Here is a 25,161-nt window from a genome sequence, read left to right as displayed (position 1 = left end):
GCTTTGGATAAAAGCGTCAGCTAAATGAATAAATGTAAATGTAAATGTAAATGTAAGGTCTATAACTTAGGCCTGTGTATTGCCAAGAATCTGGCGATAAAGGATGCGTATCACGATACAGGGATTACAATAATATGTATTACGATACTGTAAGAAAGGCGACATATTGCGATATTTCCTGTTTTTTTAGACAAGAACACACCACCATAAACTTTATTTTACTGAATAAAAACAGTGCAATCTGCATTAAAGCTACACTGTAACTTAAGTTGATTCTTAGCAAAAAACACTTTGTTCTATCAAAAGTATATGTGCTCATTCATGTGTAATTACTTCCACCAACTAATAAAGTATTCTCGTAAGCGTAAAATCTGCCATTTATAATACATACGAGTGAGTCGCTCGAATGGCGGCAGCCATGTTGCGCCTCCATCTTGAAAATACATTCGCCAAAGAGGGACATACCTGGAAATTCAAGCTTCGCCTTTCGTGACGAATGCGAGGGGGAGATTACTCGCGACTGCCGGCAGATTTGGAAGATTGCTGATGGAGGATCACGCCTATTTTTGAGGACATGTAGCAGAGTCGCCAAGGAAGCGAAAGAGAGAATTAAAACGTCAACGCGACAGGCAAATCAGCAATACCAAAGTCAATATTGGAGTAACTTTTCCCAGATGGAAAGAGCTCATGAGGAGCAAAGATTTTAAAACAGACGCCGAAGTTGCCTGCTTTCTTCTCGACAGGTAATTCAGCCTATTTGTGTAAATTCGAAGTTTTATAGTTGCTCGTCTAACCATAGCATGGTTGTGCATAACGCCAGAACGACCTCTAGTATAACTTGCGTTACTTTTCCTCGCGTCAATGGTGAAAAAGTATTGTTTACCTTGTAACATAAATCTGTGCTGCGACGGATCACAGGTGATGAATAGCTTTAAAGGCGCAATTTTTTAAGCTATATAAAAAAAGGACACTGTAAATTTTAGTTATTTTTGAATTGCTTTTACTTTGTACACAATGTAACGTTAGCCTAATCTGATTATGCTGGGATAGCCGATTCCAAGGGTGACGTTTACCTCCTGACATCTGTCCTGTAGTTTTATTCATTTTAGACGTATTATTGTTTGAAGGGAAAGTTTTCACTAAATAGTTAAATTGCTAATAGTTCACTAAATTACACTTTGTAATAGTTTTCTAAAGTAACCTCATCACTTGAAGGAACACTCATGGACAAAGTCGAACTGCCATGTTAATCCTGGAATAATACGGCCACCGTAGGAGTTAAAACGCACTCGGAATTGAAAGGAACAGAAACTAATACTCACTGGCTAGTCATATACAATTTCACCGCTAGATGGGGGGAAATATCACAGTGTAGCTTTAAGTAAAAGGAAAATAGTAAGGTACTTGCAGGATTCTTCAGAGAGATACCAGCTACACTTTCTCGCTCTCTCTGATCAGTGTTTTTGAGAATCGATACAGTATGGCCAAACATAATATTGTGGTTTTCACGTGTATTGATATTTTCATACATTCCGACTATAACTACACAAAACTGATGAACTGACGAAATAAGAGTAATAATAACTACCGCCATGAGTGACATATGAAACTTCTAGAAGCCCAGAGGGGTTTGAATGCAAATTGACACGAACTCTCAGGCCAACTCAATCAGGAAACTCAGTAAATTGGCGAGTGCTAATACTTCATGGAGTTACACAAAATTACAGACAACTTAAAATATATTAAGATTTAGGTACAGATCAAAAGGCTTTTTTCCCCCAACTGTTCATCTCCAAATGTACAGCCAATGTATCCCTAGAAGCCAAGATCTCTTCACATATTCCAATCTCTTCCACGCACGCTCACATGATACTCAATTCACAAGATACTCTCTCTGAGACCTCCAGTCGGGTCTAAATATATATCAGTGTTTGACTGTATCTGGTCATCAGTGCACTGCCAAAGCATGCGTTTCCTGGAGATGATGGACAACAGCATTTGTGATACTCTGGAGCTCCATATTGAATATAATGCCATGACATGAAAAGGCTCTCATCTGTTTTCCATACTACATCTTTTATTGCATCAGTCAACTGTGGTTTACATTCGACTGAACGCACCATATGGACTGTGTTTGCATGCATATACGTGCTGAAGGACATGCAAATTAAGTCGAAATGACATCATACAATTGCAGAGTATCAAAAGTATTCATACTAATCTTGAAACAGATTTATCTGTAATCTCACATGAATGAGGTTCATGATGATTGATGCTCCAACATTCTCATGCACATGTGCAAGTTCATGTGCATTAAACAGATCTCGCTGTAGAAACACAGAGGTCATGATGAAGGTTAATTACTGCCTGTTTGATGAAGAGGGCCAGGTGTGAACTCTCAATCTGACTTAGATCACATCTGCCTCCAGCTGGGGACCTCAGAGGTTAAACTTACTTCACGAAACTTCCTGTCCCTGTACCACCACCCACCCTCTCTCTGCTTATTCAGAGCTGAAATACAATCTTGTGTGTCCTATGAGCCCGGCTTGATCAAAAAGCGAAAAGGCACACCTGCCGTTGCCATTTTATGTATAATGCATCCGTGTCGGACAGTGTATGTTACGTCTGAGTGTGTATACAGAGAAAAGCCATGACTTTCATCACAGCTTTTTAAAATGCATAATTACGAGAACTGGAGGCACCAAGATGTGGTGACATTAGACTACATGTATATGCATCTTTATGATGGATGGATGGATGGATGGATGGAAACAGATGTGACAATGGATGAATGGATGGAAACAGATGTGCCTGGATGGATGGAAAGAAACAGATATGGATGGATGGATGGATGGATGGATGGATGGATGGATGGATGGATGGATGGATGGATGGATGGATGGATGGATGGATGGATGGATGGATGGATGGATGGATGGATGGATGGATGGATGGATGGATGGATGGAAACAGATGTGACAATGGATGGATGGAAAGAAACAGATGTGACTGGATGGATGGATGGATGGATGGAAACAGATGTGACAATGGATGGATGGATGGAAACAGATGTGACTGGATGGATGGATTGATGGATGGAAAGAAACAGATGTGACTGGATGGATGGATGGATGGATGGATGGAAACAGATGTGACAATGGATGGATGGATTGATGGAAACAGATGTGACTGGATGGATGGATGGATGGATAGATGGATGGATGGATGGAAACAGATGTGACAATGGATGGATAGATGGATGGAAACAGATGTGACTGGATGGATGGATAGAAACAGATGTGACGATGGATGGATGGATGAAAAGAAACAGATGTGACTGGATGGATGGATGGATGGATGATGGATGGATGGATGGATGGAAAGAAACAGATGTGACTGGATGGATGGATGGATGGATGTTTGGATAGAAACAGATATGTGACTGGATGGATTATTATGATTGAAAAGAATAAATAAATCAATCAATCAATCAATCAATCAATCAATCAATCAATCGATCTACCTTGATATTGATCAGGTTTTCAATTTAGTAAATTCACCCCAAGATGATTTCCAAAATGAAAACAGGGCAAGACAGAAAGAAATGCGTATAAAGAATACTAGACGTAATAGTGATTTGACAGTTTAACAGCTTGTATAACATTTTCATGGAAGTGTAAAAGGCCTGTGAAAGTAAAACAGCCACTGTTCCCCTCATCATAACAGCAAAAACACACTGACAGGAAAGAGAGAGAGACCTCAGAGAAGGATCACCGACTCACGTCCAACCTGGACAACAGTTCAAGGCCACACGCTGAGAGAGAGAGAGAGAGAGAGAGAGAGAGATGGGAGGAATAAAGAAGGAAAACAGCTGAATATCTCCCTGCAGGGGGCTGTATAAAGCAGGAAAGAGGAGGACAAAGACCAGAGCAGATTGGGACTAATTTCTAAAGCTCTTCTGATGCAAAATGTGTTTCCTCTAGATGAGCACAAACTGCTGATGGTGTGGCCTTAAGAGGATGAGGTCCAATACAAGAGTTTGAGGATGAAAGGAGAGAGCGATAGGAAGTGAAACAGAGAGAGAGAGAGAGAGAAAACAGCCATAAACAGAGTGAGAGAGAGAGAAACATCATGAAGAATGAGAAACAAAGAGACAGTGAGAAAGCGTCTGGACTGAAGTTGAGGAGCACGTCTAGATCTTGCCAGAACATTCAGTCACTCCTGGCTGCAGGAGTATGGCTGTGCCTCCGGACGTTTTGTTTTGAGTCTAGCAATTTTCTCACACTCATCATTCTTCTGCCTGTATCCATCAAAGAGAAAGCAGAGGGAAAAAAGCACAACGGGTCACAGTAGTTCATTCCAGTCATGATTTAATCATGAGGGGACTATGGGTGGGTTTTAGCCGGGCCGTATTACGATGGATTACCACACTGCTGCTACAACTCCCATCTGAGAACAGCTAGCAAAATAACGATTCATTACCAAACCAGGATCTTTAGAATCCGGTGTGGTTTGATTTAAAGGGATAGTTCATGCAAACATGAAAATCCTGTCATCATTTTCTCACACTTATGTAGATACAAATCTGTATAACTTACTTTCTTTTGTGTTCCACAAAAGTAAAACCCTTGAACAATGAACATCCATACATGACTTAGGGTGTGTTCACACTTGGCAGGTTTGCTTTGATTAAAACGAACTCTGGTGCGATTGCTCTGTTAGTGCGGTTCATTTGAATGGTGCGCATCAAACAAGAGGACCGAGACCCTTGAGAAGGTGTGGTGAAACTAGGAAATATGAACATACCGAGGCCGGTGGCGCGAGTGCTAATGAGCTAACACCGGTCTCAAGTCTAAACAGAGGAGCTACGGAAGAATAAACCAGGATAGACGACAGTGAAGGACAAGAGAGGACCAGGCCTGGGACATTTATGTTGTGTTATGTTTATGTTTATAAGCGGCAGTCTTCTGTGAGGGGCTGCCGCTTTACTTTTGTTTCGTTGTTTGTATATTTTTGGATTGAAATTCATGTTGAAGGTTTGCCGGTTCCCGCCTCCTTCCTTCCTTCTTGAACATTGTTACACAAAATAAAATCAATACTGTGATATGGGTCCATGCAATATTTACATCACAAAGGCTGCAATTTAAAGGGTTACTTCAGGATTTAGCATTAAGCTTTGTATTAGTAGAAAACCTGTAGTATTTTAGAATTACCATGCTTTCCACCCTCATATCCCCCTGAGACGAGAGATTTATGTATTTTTTGTCTGGAAAAAATCCTCCGATGACGCAAAAATCGTCATTTTGCGTCATCGGAGGATTTTCTGGACAGAGGCTAAAGACTACAGCCAGTAGATGGCGTTGTTCCGCATGTTTTCAGCCCGCCCATACAGGGTGGGATCTCACTCAGTCAGAATGTACACACAGTCAGCCGTCTTTCTTTGGAAGCTAAGCTAGCAGGCTCTTGTTCTGTGGAGAAAGCTGAATAGTAGGAGAAAGCTGAGTAAGTAACCATCCTCCTTTTCCCGGACTTGTCCGGCGGGCGAGATCGTTCAAAATGTCCGGGATTCAGCTTTTGCTTTCTGCAGTCGCTATTCCTTGTTTACATGCACACCTTTTGTTTCAATCTAACTGAATTCATTCCGATTGGTGAATTTGAATGTAGTGTTTACATGAACGCTAAACAAGTGATCGGTTGATGTGCGTTTTACCATTGCTAAGAAAAATTCCCGCTCCTCCGTGAGAGATGGGAGACCCGGCGCGTCTCAGTAATCACGCCACCGGCCTCGCGCTGTTCTCCCGTGGCCGTCAGCCTCGTTCTGCTTGCCACAGTAAACATGATGAATGAATGGCGACTGTAGAACCCAAAAGCAGAATCCCGGACATTTTGGGCTATCTCTAAATCCCTCGCAAACTCATCACGTAGGCTAGCTTTGTTGTTTTAAACTGCGCTCCCTTACCGGTAGGCGTGGCCTCCTAAGGCAGCGAAGCAAGTGCATTCTGGGAGTTGTTGTCTTTCATCCACATAAGCCAAAAATACATTTTCTGGCTTTTCTCAGTCTAGAAAGCTCCAAATTCAAAAATTTCTTCACATTTCTTCTACTTAAATGACCTATTTTAAATACACATTCATCTTCCCAGAGGTGAAGTATCCCTTTAATTAGATAAATATTTTCTTGCCAGTTTCTTGTCAGTCATTCCGCTCTGAGACACTGCAATACTATATCATGAGCTGCGCGCGTGTAAAAGAACTCAGTGCTACTCTTCACTCTGAAACCGCCAGCGCATATATTTTTATCCCAATGTCAGTTATGCAATATCATTCATCCCTAATTTAAATATATATTAGAAACACGCTCTTGATAAAGGACGTTGTGCTGTCCTCGTAACCTGAGGACAAATTTGTTGCACATTTGTAAACGCTGAAACGGCATGAGGGGGCAGTTCTAGTTTACGAGAGAGATCAAAAAGAGACATTCAGTAGTACTTTAGTCAATCCATCCATCCAGGACGTGCAATTAAACGCCTCATTTAATACGGTCTTAATCTGATCTTAGGTTTAAAATACCTCGTAATGACTCTGGGATAAGAAAAGATGGGCTTGTCCAGTCTAGACAAATAAACTACATTAAATGCACAGTGCTTCTTCCTCCTCTAAGACAATATTTATAGAACACTTTCTAAAACAGGTACATGTCCACACAGTCTAATTCACAGGGAAAAACATACAGTGGGATCACCCCGATTTCCAGCGACTACGACCTGCCAAGAATAGGTCAGTCCAGAAAAACACAGGACTCAGCGCCACTAAACGATCTCGCAGAACTACATGCTGCTTTAGACACGCTCACGTGTGCCTGTGTTTCTCAGAGATGGGAATTACATATGCATGTCTGCAAAGCACTGGATGGAAAAGAGGGCAACAGAGGGGAAAGACCAAAGGAAGAAATACATGTAAAATAAGTGAAACATAAAACTGTGTGTCAGTGGATATGTTATACGACTGCACGAAAGAAAGCATTTCTTAATACATAATTTCTGCTACATTTAAAATTTTTATAATTAAAATAAATAAATAAATACTACAATTAATAAAGTTAAATAATAATAATAACATTATTAAATTAGTTGTTTACTCATGTATATGATAACCCAAACATTTAACTACAGCGTTGAATGTGTTTTGGTTTACTGGGATATACAAAACTGTCCCCAAAAAATCTGCTAAAACCTTTTGGTCATCTGGTGACATTAATATTAAATAATAAATTAAATACTAAAATTTTAAATAAAACAAAATTAAAATAAAATGACGGTTTTCCTTTTGGAATATGCGTAGTCCATAAACAAATTTAGTAGGGCTGACAATCTAAAATAAATAAATAAATCACGATTCGTTGAATAATCAGTTACAATTATCTGTTAAATTGTCACAAATTTTTAGCTGTGAAAATGATGAGTAAATGCCTCATCCTTAAATGTCTATATGTCCAAATGTAGATTCCTAGAAAACCGTGTTTGTCAAAGACTGAATAATCTGAATATTTCTTTTTGCAATGTAAATTAACATGGCTTTAGATTGCGTGTGTCCAGTCTGGTAATATTTACATTTTTGAGTATCAGTTTTGCTCGATACTCAGCTTCATTATCCGAAGAAACAGGCACAAACAAACGCATTTGGAGAGAGATGAGGGTGATTCTAGAACAGACGTGACGGTGGGCCTCCTGCAATGGAACATGAAATGGTGAGTCAGATCCCATGAGCGCGGCTCCCAGAGGAAGGGCTAGAGTTTCACCAGACAGCTTCACACCACACACTCTCCTGACGAACATAGTAACTGATAGGACGGTCTAAAACCGACAACCACCCACCCCTGTCTTCCTTTCCTAATTTAAAACAGCAGCTGGATTAACAATCTCGGTTATGCTCCCACAGAGTAACAGCAGGCCGGTATGGCTTGAAATTGGATAAACGTATACCTCAATTTTGTGGTAGAACTGATGCATTTCCCCCACAAATATATTGACTACAAGCAATTTCAGTTGCTTAGTTTTTATTTCCACTCCATTTACGAGAGATGAGTCATGCTCGAGCAATTAGCTAGTGGCTATTGCTAATGCGGCCTCACTCATAATTAAAGGAATTAGCGTTCCCGCATTGGCGTGTGTGTTTGCCACACTCCCTGACCATGGACAATGGTGGTGTTTGTCACTGAAACTAGCCTGGTTCCCATTCACTGTTAATGAGCGGGATGCCTGATTAGGGATCTCAGAGGGACAGGGATCCACATTCCTGCCCCTGAGGTTAAAGGGTAATGCAGGGGGAACAGTTATACTTCAGTCCCTTGTGTTGCGGAATTCAGCGGTAGGTTTGATAGACAGCAAACTAGTCACAGGGTTAGTCTAAATGGCGAAGAACTGTGGAATCACTTCATGAAGGTCCCTTTTACAAGGTCATCAGCCAAAAGTACATCATTTTAATATTTCATTATTATGTACCACAAGAGGGTTAATATACAAGAGGGTTCCCACACGTTTTGACAAATAAATTCCCATTATTATTTTTATTTTTATTTGGTAGAGATTGAACTCCTAAAACATATTTTAATGCGGAGAACAGCTAGACAAATCTTCATAAACTATAGAAATTTTCATGGCATTTCCAGGATTTTTTTTTATTAATTTGGATATATCAGGTACAGTAAATGTAGTAAATGTTACTATATAGTAAAAAAAAATTACTTTCATAACTTGTCTAACATAGCCTACATTAAATAATGAACATATCTAACAGGTTAAGTAAAAAATACAATGAATATGTAATATGATGCATACTTTTATTTGTATTCATACATTAAAGAGGCTATATGCAACTTTTTCCCCAAAATAAACGTAACAATAGCCTTTTTATTTGACCATTTATGACTCAAACATCTCCTGATGAGCATACTGACACCTTGTCAGCTCACAGTGGGTGCACCTATAAGCCTGTATCCTATTTTTCCTATTTTCTGTCGGGTCGGATTTTTCGCGCGCTGTCTGCGGATGTGACGTCAAGCGCGTTCATGTTAAACGTTTCAGATCACTCTGCCACCACCGCTAGTCAGCAAACAAACTTAGTTTCTCAAACAATATATGTATTTGACTGTTCTTACCTCTGTAAACATAATGTTGACTTCTTTGGAGCGGATGACTTGTGAAGTGTGCACGTACGAGAGCGAGCAGAAAGAAAGAGCAGTTCCGTTTTTTGGCCACAGGTGTCAGTCGCGAGTTTAAATTTCAGAAAATCGCATGTAGCCTCTTTAATGCCCTATGGACATCTAATGTCTTTAAAGAATATTTTTTAAATCACTCTTTCTGAGGTTGAAACACTGAACGATTACACGAGACATGATATGGATTGGGATTGTTGCACTGTTTCTTTCAACATACCTTTTGATGTTCATTCATGACATTCATGTTTATTTTGTGCTAACTAGTAGTAAAGAGGAAGAGAGTGGTTCACATGCGCTCCACGCTGCCGCTTCACTTGAACTGAGCAGAATGGGACAGAGTTTGAATTTTTAAAGCAACAAAAGCACAAATAATGTTAAGTTTTGTTCACACTTCAACAGAAAACAGTAGTGATTCTCAACATTGTCGGAAAAAAATCCGATCTTGGGATTTAAAGGTGAACTAAGTAACTTTTTTACCTTAAAGGGATACTCCACTTTTTTCGGAAATATGCTCATTTTACATCTCCCCCAGAGTTAAACAGTTGAGTTTTACCGTTTTAGAATCCATTCAGCCGAACTCCGGGTCTGACGGTACCACTTTTAGCATAGCTTAGCACAGATCATTGATTCTGATGAGTCCAGTAGCATTTCTTTCAAAATGACCAAAGAGTTTCAATATTTTTCCTATTTAAAACTTGACTCTTCTGTAGTTAAACCGTGTACTAAGATCGACGGAAAATGAAAAGTTGCGATTTTCTAAGCCTATATGACTAGGAACTACTCTCATTCCGGCGTAATAATCAAGGAACTGTGCGGCTGTACCATGAGTGCAGCAGGCGTAGTGATATGACGCAGCGCCTGAAAATAGGTCTAATAGGTTAGACAAACTTAGTCCCGGTCACGTTGGAAGAAGTTACCGAGCTGGGGACTATTTTCAGGCGCTGCGTCATATCACTACGCCTGCTGCACCCATGGTACAGACACACAGTTCCTTGATTATTACGCTGGAATGAGAGTAGTTCCTAGTCATATAGGCTTAAAAAATCGCAACTTTTCATTTTCCGTCGATCTTAGTACACGGTTTAACTACAGAAGAGTCAAGTTTTAAATAGGAAAAATATTGAAACTCTTTGGTCATTTTGAAAGAAATGCTACTGGACTCATCAGAATCAATGATCTGTGCTAAGCTATGCTAAAAGTGGTACCGTCAGACCCGGAGTTCGGCTGAATGGATTCTAAAACGGTAAAACTCAACTGTTTAACTCTGGGGGAGTTGTAAAATGAGCTTATTTCCGAAAAAAGTGGAGTATCCCTTTAACTGAACAGCTTCGGAGTCATTGGAATGGTTATATTACTTATTTCGGGTTGAATGGTGGTCGTTTCGCACCCCCCTGGTGCCCGCGAGCGGAAAATACGCACTTGCAACTTTGAGACGGCGGGCCGCCGGCCGCCGCGTCAGGAAGTATCGCGTGATATCAGGTCTCGCGATGTAAACAATTGCTTTACGGCCAAAAGAAATCTGCTCAAATACTGTCATTATTGCGCTCCCTCACGCTGTCCGAACTCGAAGGAAGAAGACGTTTTAAAGAATGTCCCATCTGCTTTGATGTCGTTGATCTACTAGCCTCTGGTGTATGAGAATAGCCAACGAGTTTTTACAACAGTGTTGTCAAATATCTATTCCGAAGCTGTGGGGGGAGCTCTAGAGAGAAACCTGCGAGCAAAAAGTGAGAATACAGCGAAGAAATCCCGAAGCTACTGAGTGCTGCTTTAAGAATCGATATTGGTTTATCAAAATGTTGATTAAATTTGATATATTGATATTGTCAACCAAGCCCTAACCAGGAAATGTTGAAAGCTGGATTCAAACGGGAATTTCCTACATGAGCACCATGGCATAACATTTCAGAGATCATTTGTCTATATATTAAATGCTGCTTTTCTCTCATTGCATGGCTTATAATTCCAGACAGGATATATTCCAAAATATACCTGTGATGTAGTCCTAGTTTTAGACCTGCTAATGTGTGATGTGAAAAAAAGAGACATTCAACAGCTTGAAATTATATTTTAGTATATCATCCACTGAGCTATTTGTGGGAGTCCTTTTTTTTTTTTACTCAATCCACGCCTCTCCGCTCTTCTAAAAGAGACGGGCAGGAAGGAAGAGGTACGGACGGTGTGTGTGTGACTGCACAGGCCAGACGTGTCCTCCATCCTCCACTGCCGAGACCTGGTTCATACACAGGCTGAGGTCACTGGAGACCATTTAAACTCTGACACAATCAGTAAGGAAAAACCCTCAAGAAAAACAAAAAAAGAGACACAAAAGGTGGATGTGGCAGATGTACGTGTCCACCCGTTCAGAACGAGTATACCAGCCAAGTCTGTGTGTGAGCTGACAAGAGAGGTTTGTTCGCTTAGTCCAAACCAAATAAATCACATGAAAGTAACAAAATATTCAATAATAAAAAATGTGAGGTCTTTTTTTTTTTTTTTTTGCTACAAAATAGCAAGTCGGATGCTAATATTTCTCCTAAAATTGATTACATAAAGGAACTGTTCATCTTCTAAACAAACTACTCTGTAAAGTGTCACTGTAAGTGATCAGTTGACTTAACTTAAAAAAGTGAGGAAAGTTGTTGCGTTAAAATTATTAAGTAAATGAACTTAATGCGTAATTGAAAAAATAAAGTTATGTGGAATTGTAAAGTTCACATAACTACATTTTCAATTACGCATTAAGTTTACTTATTTTACAATTTTAAGGCAACCGTTTCCTCACTTTTGTTTAAGTCAAGTCAACTGTTCACATAAAGTCAATTTATTTTACTTATTTATTTTTGCAAGAACGCATCCTTTGTGAACAATCCCTTGGACTTTATGAAACTGTACCCTGAGGAGCAGAAGCGTGACCTAATTCATTTGCTCAAGGGCTTGTTCCCATGACTTCCTCTATGACTTCACTGTCCCCATCATGCACCTGGCCAGAAGTGCTCACTGATTGGTCAGAATATCATCAGTGACATATTTACTCAGCAAACAGTGCAGCACAATGCCTAACATATTAACAATTTTCCAGACCTTCAGCTGCCAATCACATCAGTCCATCATCCAGCCAATAGTTGTCAAGGAGATTTCAGTTGCCAAGGTATTAGGAGCGAGTGGGATATTGACTATGAACCAAATGAGGAGCCTTCTATTGACTAGTTAAAGATGTCTCATCCAGAAATATGTGCATGTTTTTGTATCACAGTGTAACTGAAACCGAGCTGACCGAGCACATGCCTCAATCTGAGAACACACACACACTCACACACACACAGAAGTTTGGGATTGCCTGGCCCACAGTCCTCTGGGGTCATGACCCCTCTTATCAGGCAGATGAGGAAGTTCAGCATGGCGGGGCTGGCCGTGTGTAAGGGGTGGATCAGAGGACAAGTGTGAGTGTTTCGGATGGGGATTCGGAAAAGTGTATTAGCACAGATGAGGGACGTCTCGTGTTCATTAGGGAATACTGAAAATCACGCTTAATTTCTGCCACTCTCATTAAACAAAGCTTTCTAACAGGGATTTAAAAGGGACTTAAAAGACTAAGGCACAGAGATGAGCCTCCAGGGCAGGTGTGTGTGTGTGTGCTTGTCCTCCTGTTGTATTTCCCCAAGCGGCCGCAGTCTCACTCATCCGAGGAGAGGAGCATGTGGTGAATTACTGACTGGTATCTACATTGCTCTCCTGAAACACAAAGACCACTGACAACTGAAAGGCAGAGGTGGGTTAACGCTAATGTCTCTTACAGTAGGTTTGTTGTGGTCACACACTGGAAAAAAACACGGCATTATCTTCAGGTTTAACTCACATGGTGCCTCTTCACATGTAGGGTCACAGCAGCAAGTCAAACTTAATCACTCAGCTTGGTTTTACATCAGCATTGAAGCACATGTAAACTAAACTCAATGCATTCACAGCAGAGGACAGAATGAAACTCAATGCAGACAGCATAAAGTAGCATTCACAATGCTAGTGCAATGAAGTGTACTGTAAGTATTTGAGGAAAGCGAAACACCTAAAGAAACGCATAAGACCGTACAAAGATTAGTTAAAAATTGAGTTGGCCCAAATGTTATCAGATTTTGACAGAAGTAGTATTGAATTACGCAATAGGACCAGGGACATTGACTAAAACAGCAGAAAGGGTCCATTTTGATTCTACACTGTAAACTTTTTTTTTATTTCACTTTTAACTTTAAGTTGCCAACCGGCATCAACGTTTTCTATCATTTTCACAAAACTTGGACGGCCCCCAGAATATGTTGTTGTATGAATATCTGAACATACAATATATCAAAAAGAACAAAGCCTCTGCTTAAAAAAAACAACTAAAACATTTCGTTCTTGCTTCATTAATTTTTTTAAAGGGGTCATATAATGGTACATGCACTTTTACAAATTGATTGTACTGAAATGTGTGTTGGCAGTGCCTGTACACAACCATCATATAATGATAAAAATCCATCAAGTGGTTTTTTTTTAAAAATCTTCTTATATGTTTTCCCCTGTCTCTAATCAAGCCGTTAAATTTTGTGACGTCACAAAATCGACGCCCCTCCCACGATTGTTGATTGACAGCAGCGTTTCAACACAGACCCGCCCTCGCTCGTGAGCGAGCTGTCAATCATAGCCCGCGCGGTCATTGTTGATACGCTGGAGCACTGTCTATGAGCAGAATGGCGTCTAAGCGATTGTGGTGTTCTGTTCTTGGGTGTAATAAGGAACACAGCAGTCATTTTGATGTTCCTAAATCCGAACCGCTGAAGACGCAGTGGCTGAGTTTGTTTTCGAAGGGAATATTCCCCACGATCAACGCCAGTGCTTTCACGTTTGCGAGAATCATTTCACACACCAGACTGCTTTACAAACGAGGTCAGTAACGTTATAAAGGTTTTGCTAAGAAGCTGCTCCTGAAAAAAGGATCGGTACCAACTATTCGTGTTCCTGCTGCACCTCCAGAAGAACTGAAGTGAGTGTAATGTTTTATTAACCTTTATATTAATCTTTATATCTTTGCAAATCGCTTGCTGCACGCTTCACGAGGAATGCGGCTGTTTACACTCAGGGTACATTACGGCATGTTTTCTATGTACGACGTTCGCAATATAATTCATAATCCCATGTTTATAATGAACAACGCGTTATGGTTATTGTGTTATTGTGTTACAAACGGTGTACGCACAGAACAGAGGGGCGGGGTGAGCAAAGCTCATTATCATTTAAAGACACATGCACTTAAACGGCGTGCTGAAAACAGAGCTGTTTTTGACCAGGTAAAATTAGTGTTTTCTTACAATACTAATGAGAATTTTAATTAAAGTATATTACAAACTTTTAATTTAGACCCTAAAGAATCATATTAGCTTGTACAAAAATGGCATTATATGACCCCTTTAAATCAACACTTGATTGTGGGTAAGTTTACATTTTGACAACATTTTGAACAAAAACATGCAAAAATATCATTTTTGTCAAAGACTACGTCCGGATTGGATTCAGAACGATTATCAAAACACAGATGGAGTAAATCGAGTCCATCAAAACCCCCAAAGCTTCACAGCCCTACAACTCGTCCTGGGTCGACATTTCATTTGTAAATGTTAGGCAGTTGATTTATATCCTGTTGAATGTTTGATGGTCGCGTTAGCTTACGTGTGTGTAAGCAACGCTTCTGTTTTTGTTTCTGCGTCTTCTATGCTTGTTTTTGGATCTGGAGATTCTGTACTCTTTCAGAAGATGTGTAATAGCGCCCCCATACAGTAAAAACGTGGATTGCCGGAAAATTCCGTAAATTACAGGAAGCTTTCTGTCATAAACGACGGAAAATTCCGCCAATGGTGTGGAAAGAGATTATTCAATGTGTTACTTGCCATTTCTTTGTAATTACTTGTCGAATTCACTGTGAAAATGGTTTCAAAGTAAATCTTACACAATTTTTTTCAGTGTATGTGTCACACACTCTAACGGCAATACATGCTTATTTTCCGTTTTGGCAAATTGGTACAATCTCATTACGTTTTCATGCGATTAGCCACATTAGCCGCGTTTCCATTACCCTTTAAATTGCACAAATTGAAAATACGCTCAATTGAAACACGTAAATCAATAAAAACTCCCATATATCTCAAAAAAGGTTTTTACGCTCGCACAAGGGGGGTTTTCAGGCAATTTGAGAAAAATGAGAATTTCGCAAAACTGCAATGGAAACTGATTTTTTCCCCCACATTTACAGGTCACCTGGCGTATGTAAAAGTGAATCATTCTTTAAAGATGACACGGTATGTTTGGACAGAAGACGAGAGAGTTCTTTATTAAAACCATAAAAGACAAAAGTATTGTGGGAATACTGGATTCTAAACAACAAAGAAATGGCCCAATTTATCAAGAACTTGAAGCAGATATGAGGGAGAAACACCAGAAACACCTCATATGTGCTGCTCCCAAGTATAAGAGGCTTTCCTTGCCATTAACGCATGGATAACACGCCTATGTCTCCTTCCATTAAAAATAATGGCTAGGCGGTGGCTGGGATCTAAGTAAACCCACCAAAATCCGTCGCCATGATTTTTGGAATGACTTATCGCGAGAGGAAAAAATTACGTTTTAGTCGCATAACATCGGTTAATGGAAATGCCGTCATTTCGCAATCATTTTTATCAACATTTAGAAAATATTGCAAAAGTTTTGCACAAATCTGTGATGGAAACATGGCTAGGTTAGGTTTAGGGGTTGACCTTCATGTTTTTTTCTTAAGATTGCACATTGTCGTACAAATCAAATTGTAATGCATTCATTATCGTAAAACAATAGGTAAAATAGCTACGTTTTCTCTCTTTTCCAGGCCAATGCGTGTCCGTTTTGAAGACGCCAGTTCCTGCAGACTCTAACTGGCATAGAAAACCCCACCTTGCTAGAGGGAGAGCGGGGTTAGATCGGCGCTGCCTGGCTCAGTTTCCTATCATCTCAGTGGGGGTTGTGAGATATTTTCAGACAACCGCAGACATGCCCTACTGTGCTCTTAATGACTGCCACTCCAGGCTAAACGCTTTTACTTCAACGCTATTGGGTTAATATTCAGCAGATTCCCACCTTCTCTGGGAATGCTGCTTTAAAATGTGACTCAGAGAGCATAAGCAAGTTTAATGTGACAAAGAAGCCATCTACACACGCACACACAGATTGTAGGAGTGATATGAGTTAGTGTTGTTTGTGAAGTGATACTCAACAGAGCTCTTCATTAATTTACGATGGGTATTAAAAGGAGTCTTTTATGAATAATGTGTTCAACTGCATGCTGTAAAAAAAGAAAAGAAAACACACACACAGAGGGATTTGCAGACATTCAGCTGCTGGATGAAGCGGTTATCTATAAAACGCCTGTAAATCCAAAATTGCTATCAGCACATACACTGTATATATATATATGCACTGCCCAGACCCCAAAAAAGTCGCTGTTCGGATTTCAATAGGCAAATAGTTAAGTCAATACGACTTTTTTTGGCCAGGCAAGTGTACTTAATACTATACTATCAGTGTTGTTATTGTTAACTAAAACTAAAGCTATTAAAAATCATTTAGTTCTTTTGAAATAAAGCTGACATAAAATAAAATATAAGTAAAAACTTAATAATGGTGCTTTGGCAATAAAGTAGTTTAATATTGCAAAAACTAAAACTGACAAACAATAAATAAATAAATGCTAATCAAAAACTAATAAAAATCACAAAAGTATAACAAAATTGCTAAGCTAAAAAAAACACAAAAACGGAAAGTATAAAAATAAAAGCTATAAAACACATAATAAATACTTTAATACTAAAATAAAAATGCATACTATTTATACAGTGTATTTTACAGATAACCAGAGGGTACTTAGGTTGGTAAAAAATAGTTTTATCATTTTCAAAAAAAATATAAAATAATAATAATAATAATAAAATATAATATAATATAATATATAAATAATATATTATATATATATGAAGAGTTCAGATGCAAAACCCTCTAAATGCCATCTGAAATTTTCTTCTAGAATGATCATTTTTATGACGCTCGTATATTTAATTTCAATAATTTCACTTAAATGGCAATTAATAGGTAATTTTCATTGCCATTTAAGTGAAATTACTGAACTTAAATATACGAGCTTCATAAAAATGATCATTCTAGGAGGAAATTTCAGATGGCATTTAGAGGGTTTTGCATCTGATCCCTTCATATATATATATATATATTTTTTTTTTGATTGCCTGGACTCAAGAGCAGGAGCAGGTGGTTGCTGAGAGATTCAAATAAACATCTTGTTTCATATTTAAACAGCGAGCCAAATCAAACAAGAGTGAAAGAAATATCACTCATCATCATCATTACACAACAGTGTTTGCCTGATATTGTCATGCAGGTTAGAGATTTGCTTCTGACATTGAGAAACACACATTTCCAGTTCTCTGGTAAAACCCACAAAGGTCCCACGTTTAAAGTCTTCTAAAGCAGGACACAGTGGGAAGAGTTTCCCAAACGGGCCAACAGGAAGACTCCACCGGGAGAGGCAGCTTTGTGTTGTGTTTGAGTAACACTACAAGTCAATGTAGGAGGCCAAGATAATATATATCATCTCACACACAAACCCTACAGTTTACAGCTGAGCCAAGTTTGGATTGAACACACACCCACAAACTCATTTTCCATCTGATCTGGCCCACATCTATCACAAATGGCCATTTCATTTACAACAATCTTTCTGCCATTCCTTATTAAGTCTCAAAGCACGGGAACGGCAAACACAACCAACATCTGCCCAAAAGATTGACTCCTAAACTTCAACTTCATATAAAAATGTGCATATTAATAAATACAGACTGAAGAAGAAAAAGCCAAAACCTCTTAATAGAGGTCAGAACCAGGGAAACATCTTGATGTTTCCATCAGGGACGAGGAATTCGGTTTGGGTTCCTCAGATGTTTTCCATGCCAAGCCAATTTGTAATTTCATCCGAGGAGATCCAAAAAGCAACTAGTAATTAAGGCTTTACCGCAAACCAATAAGAGCTCCACCATTTCTTTCAAGCAACTACAAAGTTAGTTAAACGCTGCTATAGCAACATGCGTTTCATGGTGATGATGATGATGATGATGGGAAACATCCATGTGCTGGCAGAGTAAACAGCAGAAAGCAAGATGTGTTAAAGTGGCACGTAACGCAAACCAATGCATACTATCCAATTTAACCCAATCACATCTTTGATGAACATATGGATAAGGTTACATAGCTTTAATAAGTCTTCCAAGTTTAAAGAAGTAGTTCACCCAAAAATATTCAGTTTCTGACATTAAACGTCAAACACAACTTACATTTGAAATATTGAATCATGTGCAACTTTGAAAGCAACTTTGTGATGCGCAGACTGAAGTTGGCTTAAAGGGATAGTTCACACAAAAATTCTATTATCCCATAATTGACTCTCCCTCAAGCCATCCTAGGTGTATATGACGTTCTTCTTTCAGCAAAACCTCTACGCTTACGCATTTGTCAATATGTCACGCGTTGGGTTAGAGGAAATAGACTCTGATTATAGTTCATAAAGTTATAAATATGGATATCTTTCTTGCAAAAACACATGGCTTTGCTCCAGAAGGCCTTTATTAACCACCCTTGAGTTGTATGGATTACTTTTATGATGGATGGATGCACTTTGTTGGGCTTCAGGGTACCATTCACACTCATTATAAAGCTTGGAAGAGCCAGGATATATTTTAATATGTGTTGTTTGGCTGAAAGAAGAAAGTCAATCATGGGATAATTTTCATTTTTGGGTGAACTATCCCTTTAAGAAGACTATTCTTGACTATTTTTATGTTGCTTATTTGGTCATTTTTTCATATTTATGCATTTTAAATGTATGGAAAAACAGCATCTTGGACATTCCTCAAAATATCTCTTTGTGTTTTACAGAATCAAGAAAAACATTTTAGAATGAAATGAGAGTGAAAATGTTTCACTTTTGGCTGAAATAATCCTTTAGTTAACTAATTCATAATAAGTCGATGCATGGACAACTAAGTGTGCGAGTAATTGGGAATTTGGGACACATTATTAAACTTTCAGTCTCCAGAGTCCCGTCTAATAGTAACTCCATCCATATGGCTTTGTGAATATTTCAATAGTTGAGAAAAGCTGTCAGTGTTTGTCCTGGCTTCAGAGGTCTTCTGAGAACGCAAAGGGATATGGCATTGCAACATGATTAATAAAACATGTCAAAATCCATCCAATTAACTCCATTAAGGCTGACACCTGGAAGCCGACACTGGACCAGCCCTCAGCAGCCGCATCGCATCTGTTCATCTATCGCCCCGACTAATCAATCCATCATCGGTCTGCACATCTAATATGGATCACAGAGGCTTTTTAGACATTCATAACGTCCATCAAAATATAGTTCAGGTCTAGGGCTGGACGATAGGACAAATCTTACATCACAATATGAGTCTTATGATTAAGCGTTTTCTTTCTCAACTGTTTACGCTCACTTAAGACATAAGCGACTATGTTTACGAAGATTCTCGCAAAGATGGCCATTTTTCCATGATTATTTGACTATTCAAGGCGGCAAAAATAACTCATTTCAGTACTCATGTGATGAGCGGCGGCTTTATGTGCGCGTGTTTCAGAAACCAGCTCTCAGACAAGTTCTCTTCCGCTGTTTCTTGTGCTTGAACGGTTTAAAACCACTCGTTTTTAAAACGCAAGGCTTAAAAACGCATTCAAATGATCAGCTTTCGTGACAACGCAGTGCGCACTAACCATATATCCTTCACCCCTATTCAGGTGTTTACATTTGATCCACATTAAGCATTTAAGTATTTAATCAGACAAACAATGACTTTAAGTGATAATAAATTGCATTGTGCCATCTGATGCTAATTTTAAACATAAAAAATGACAAAAAGTAATGTTTGTTTTTTAAAGGAACAAGGTAGAAGGTAACAGGGTTGACAGTTTTACAGTTAATTTATCATTATTAGCAACTTGCTCAAGGTCCAGACAGTACAAAGTGTGTATTGTGCTGATAATATGCAATTGAATGCTGATATATCAGTTTAAGAACACTTAAATCCAGTTTTCACAAATTGTATTTAAAATCACCCCCTAGTGATAATCAAAATATAAGATACATTAACAAAAAGCCAATTACATGTCCTTGAAGAATGATGTCAGTGACATTTTTATCATCAATGGATGATCAATTTAATTATGATGATTACAGGGTTGATGCATAACATGGGGGCACACATTGACGTCCTTTTAATACAATATTATGCTCACTATAGTGTAAAATTATATATTAAAAGCTTTTATTCCATATATTTTGTATCAAAATATTAACATATTCGCTAATATATATTTAAGTGCTAATAGCAAGGAAAAATCTGAAAAACAGGCCTAATAAGCAACATGGAGAAAGAGAATAAAACAAAACAAAACAAAAATAATAAAAAAAAATTGGTAAACAAAATGCCCACATTAGGACATACTGTAGTAAAAGTTGCTGTCAGTTTTGCATTGGTAACGTCATTGTTTTCATGTTCATGAGGGACACAAACAAAGTATACTTTTCATGGAATTATGACACTAAGAGTTATTAAGTTAGCTAATACTGTACATCAATTAAATCACTTTAAAATCGGAGAACAACATCATAATTGGTTTCAAAGTAGCTTTTAGTGAACTTTGCTCATGCAAACATCCCGTGAATAACACCTTGTCAATTCAGCAACTGTATCGTCTGATGAAGTTACATCCCAGTATCGTGCCACAGTTTAAAATGAACAAACATTGTTAATATCAAAGTTATCCATCCACGCCACTCTCTTTGCACTGTGCAACTGCAACATGTATTCACAACTCAGCAAAATGATCCATCTTACCTTCTGTCAGCCATGTTCCTCACATTGTTTGGACGAATGGGAGTGAAAGCAGTGAGATGTGTCCTCTGGCAGAAACCGAGCAGACTGCACTGAGCCTGTGAAAGTGGATTTCAGGCTTTCTGTCCCTCTGGAGTTTGGGGCAGACATTGGAGTGGGTTATTCCCCCGCCCTCTTCAGTTTGGGCCATGCTCGAGTAACCTGATCTCTTACTGCAGCCTGCTGTAGTTTCGTTAAAGCGGAATGATCGCTCACACAGTCTATGGTGCTCAGCGTTTGAGGAGAGGAGAGGCGCCATCTTGTGGAGAGTCGAGGCAGCACAAGCACTTGCGAATATGTTAATGTTTTGATCTAAAATATATGGAAATAAAAGCTTGTTTTTGGTCTTTTAATATATAATTGTACATTGTAGCTGTGTTACTATGGTGCTAGTTCAGAATCTCAAATACAGTAAGCGGTAAATAGTTGAAGGTTCATTTTATTCAATTGTAGAGGATGATGCTGTTAATTTATTATGATAATGAAGATAATAGTGATATACAAAGTAAGAAAGTAATGAGTAAGAGTGTTGTTCAGAATATCGGTGATAATTTGCGAGCATGGCATGGATTTTTATTTTTATTAACGAAACAGTAAAAAGTCAGCATGAAACGGAAGTTGTGATTAGGGCCGGTGTTACGGATCAACTGGGGATCATGTTAACTGGGGAAACGCGCGTGCACGCAGATAGTTATACCTGGATTTCCAGCAGATGTTAGACGGCTACAGATTCGTCGCAGCCATTTTTCACGGATCCATGATTAAAAACGTATGTTTCACCAGTTGTATACACACTGGTATGCATAATAAAGCGATTTGTTTTTGAAGTGTGTATTCCTGTGTATTTGACGCAATTTCAAATAAGTTTAACATACTTAAGTGTCAAGCTCAGAAACCACGCCTATGTTAACATGGGGCATTTCGGTTCAAAACACTTCAAAAGACGTAAAGAATCTTCTTCTCAACATTAGTGTATCATATTTTCTGTAGTGTGTTGTCATGAGTTCTAATCACAAATAACAACAGATGTAGATTAAATTAAAGTAGCTAGGCTACCTAAAAGAAACATAAATTGCAGAGTCATTTACATTTTTCTCAAGTTGCATTTAGGCTATTGATCTGCATATAGCCTAATTTTATAATAGATCTATTATTTTTTTATATAAAAACACTTATCAGCTTATTTTACTCTGCTGATTATATTAAGATCTCTTTTCTGTACAACCAGCTCTGACGCCTCTGTATCCTTTAACCCTGGACATAAAGCAGCTGCTTATACACGTAGGGTCATGAAGTTAATTATCTCATGAACTTGTAACATTTTCAACAGATTTATAAAATAAAAAATGAATAAATAAAAAATAAAAACGAATTTTGACTCTTCTTCTTTCAGAACAATTCTATATAGCAAATATATAGTAATATTGAATTGTACATAGTGTCGAGCTTTCCTGTAGCTCAAACAGTAGAGCGTTGTTACTTACAACACCAAGTTCATGGGTTTGATTCCTGGGGAAACTAAGACCTGATAAATGTAAATGTGTACTTTGAAACGCAATGTAAGTTGCTATGGATAGGAGTGTCTGCCAAATGTGTAAATGTACATTATGCTCAGTAAGAGCATGATTTTGAATGTTGTGTATCTAATGTCTTGTATTGGACATGTAGAAAACACTTTGTCTTTAGTGATTAAAGTCCCGTGAAAAACACTGAAAGGCAACCACAAATTGTATTACTGAAATAAGCAAAATATATGATATAGTGATAATGAATTATTACAAATATATACTGATATTCTCTATGGCTAATATTCTCATAGGCCTACTGTCACTAACCTCTAAATCATTTGTCACCTCACATGCATAGCATGACCCTCTCTAAAACAATAGGAAATGCTTTATTGTTTACTTTTTTGCTGACCTCTATAACAAAAGAAATATGACACAATCTTTTTATGTAATATAAATTTAAATTATGCCAGTTCTCTTCATTTGACTGGTACCATGAATGTCATTAACATATTCTCTTTACTTGTTATCCATCACATCATGTGCTTTCATTATTGTTGTCTGCTAACCATTAGGAACAGATTAAAAGGTCTATAAATGAAGTGTCATTGTTGTTAGGCCATATACTGCCACAGCAAATGGATGCAATTAAAGTTAGACAAATCAAAAACTTTGCAGGATAACCAATATCCCGATCGCTGCTCAAGAAAGAAGCGTGATTATATAAAGAGGCAAGGGCGTAGATTTGGTTTGAACATTGGGGGGGTTGAAGTTTGGGTATGCCTCCTTTTCATGTGATCATGGTATAAACATTGGGGGGGTTGTAATGCATAGATTTAAATATTGGGGGGGTTATCTCCCCCCAACCCCCCCCACAAATTACGCCCCTGTAAAGAGGAGATGTGAAAATTTCACAATGAAGGGTGATGGTTAAATTGTTCTTAAAAAGATAATACAACTGTGACATTTATTTACTAATATAACATGATTACATTAGATGGAGAGCAGCATAGGTATGAAGGCCAAACTGGCCAATGGGTAAGAAAAATGCATACATATACATTGCAAAACAAGTAACTGTTCTTCATTAACATGTAACTTAGTCTATAGTTTGTTCTCCCTTCTTTAGATTGAATGTTCAGAATGTGGAAGGTGGGACTGTGTGGTCAGATCTTCCACTGTTGGCAAAAACAGCTGTCCTGCCTATTATTTTTTCCTCTTTTTTTTTCTTCCTTTTTTTATTGTTACTTTCATACCTGTTAGCTAATGAATATGTTTGTTGAACATTCCCCTGAATAAATGCTGTGGGTAATTCACTGGATCCATAAACTATGGCTTCTCAATTTTCAACACTCTTTAGGAACATTTATGGAGTCTAGCCTACTGTATGCTTTATGTTTTAACTCATTCCTCAGTAACATTAAAATAAATAATAAATAAATGCTTGACATCCCTTTTAGCAGTACTGCTGCTTAATTTAAATTAAGCCACAAATTGGCATCATAACAATAATCTGCGAATACACATGCACTGCAAAGACACAATGTCAATAGCATAATTTATTTTATCTACTTACAGTTATCATCAGATATTCAATTTCATTGAAACGAATGTAACAAAATAATGTGGTCGTGGTCTGTGTCGTGAAATTAAAACACATTAAAACTTCCCTTAAATGCGTCTGAAACATTCAGCGGAGCAGCGACAGAGTAAACAAAAGCTTTTAAATCTGCTCAGTGAAAGATTCGCTGTGACGAATCTGTCACCGTTCAACATCTGCTGGAAATCCAGGTAAAACTATCTGCGTGCACGCGCGCATCCCCAGTTAACATGATCCCCAGTTGATCCGTAACACCGGCGATTGCTATAGGCGAACTAGGCGGTTGCCTAGGGCGACAAATGTGTTGGGGGCGCGCACGCACTCTAGTGTCGCCCTATCTACTTCCCATATTAATCATAAAATTAGAACGAAACGCGAAATAAAACATGTTTATTAAACATGATCAAAGGGCGCCCCTCAACCACACGTTTAATTACTTATTAAATTGAATTTATGATTTTTGTCGACCATTTCTGGATTGGCGGGGGGCGGGAGGGTTGCGTTACGTTACGTTAGGGAAGTGCTCAGCTGCTGGCGCGTTGATCGAAAATGAAGCGGTCTAAACCTCTGGTGCACAGGGACGAAAACGGAGAAAGGAAGAAGATAAAAAATAAAGCTCAGTATAGAGTAAGTCTTCTCATCTTAGCTATTAAGGTGTCCAATGAGATAAATTTACTTAGTATTGTAGCCTACATCACATATTGGACGTTTCATTGCTGTCACTAAGCTATAGTTTGCTAGCTAGTTACTTTGAAGGTGAATAGAAATGGCAGAAACAACTGTTAATATTTTATTATTTGAGATAGAACTAAAAGAACTTAAATATTT

The 25,161-nt window shown here is 38.4% G+C and overlaps 1 protein-coding gene across 1 annotated transcript in view; it reads right to left on the bottom strand.

Annotated features, from left to right (window-relative positions):
• arhgap46b (Rho GTPase activating protein 46b) overlaps window positions 1–21,435 on the bottom strand; it is a 76,033-nt gene extending 54,598 nt beyond the window's left edge. The window contains exon 1 of the mRNA XM_084428938.1: window positions 21,190–21,435. Within this exon, the coding sequence (XP_084285064.1) occupies window positions 21,190–21,203 (14 nt within the window). The 5' untranslated portion in view covers window positions 21,204–21,435. The remainder of the gene's footprint in view (window positions 1–21,189) is intronic.
• Window positions 21,436–25,161: the final 3,726 nt, after the last annotated feature.

This window comes from Rutilus rutilus, assembly GCF_951802725.1.
Source record: "Rutilus rutilus genome assembly, chromosome: 13".
Classification (NCBI taxonomy): domain Eukaryota; kingdom Metazoa; phylum Chordata; class Actinopteri; order Cypriniformes; family Leuciscidae; genus Rutilus; species Rutilus rutilus.
Note: the sequence above shows the minus strand (reverse complement) of the source record. Positions and strands in the feature narration are given on the sequence as shown.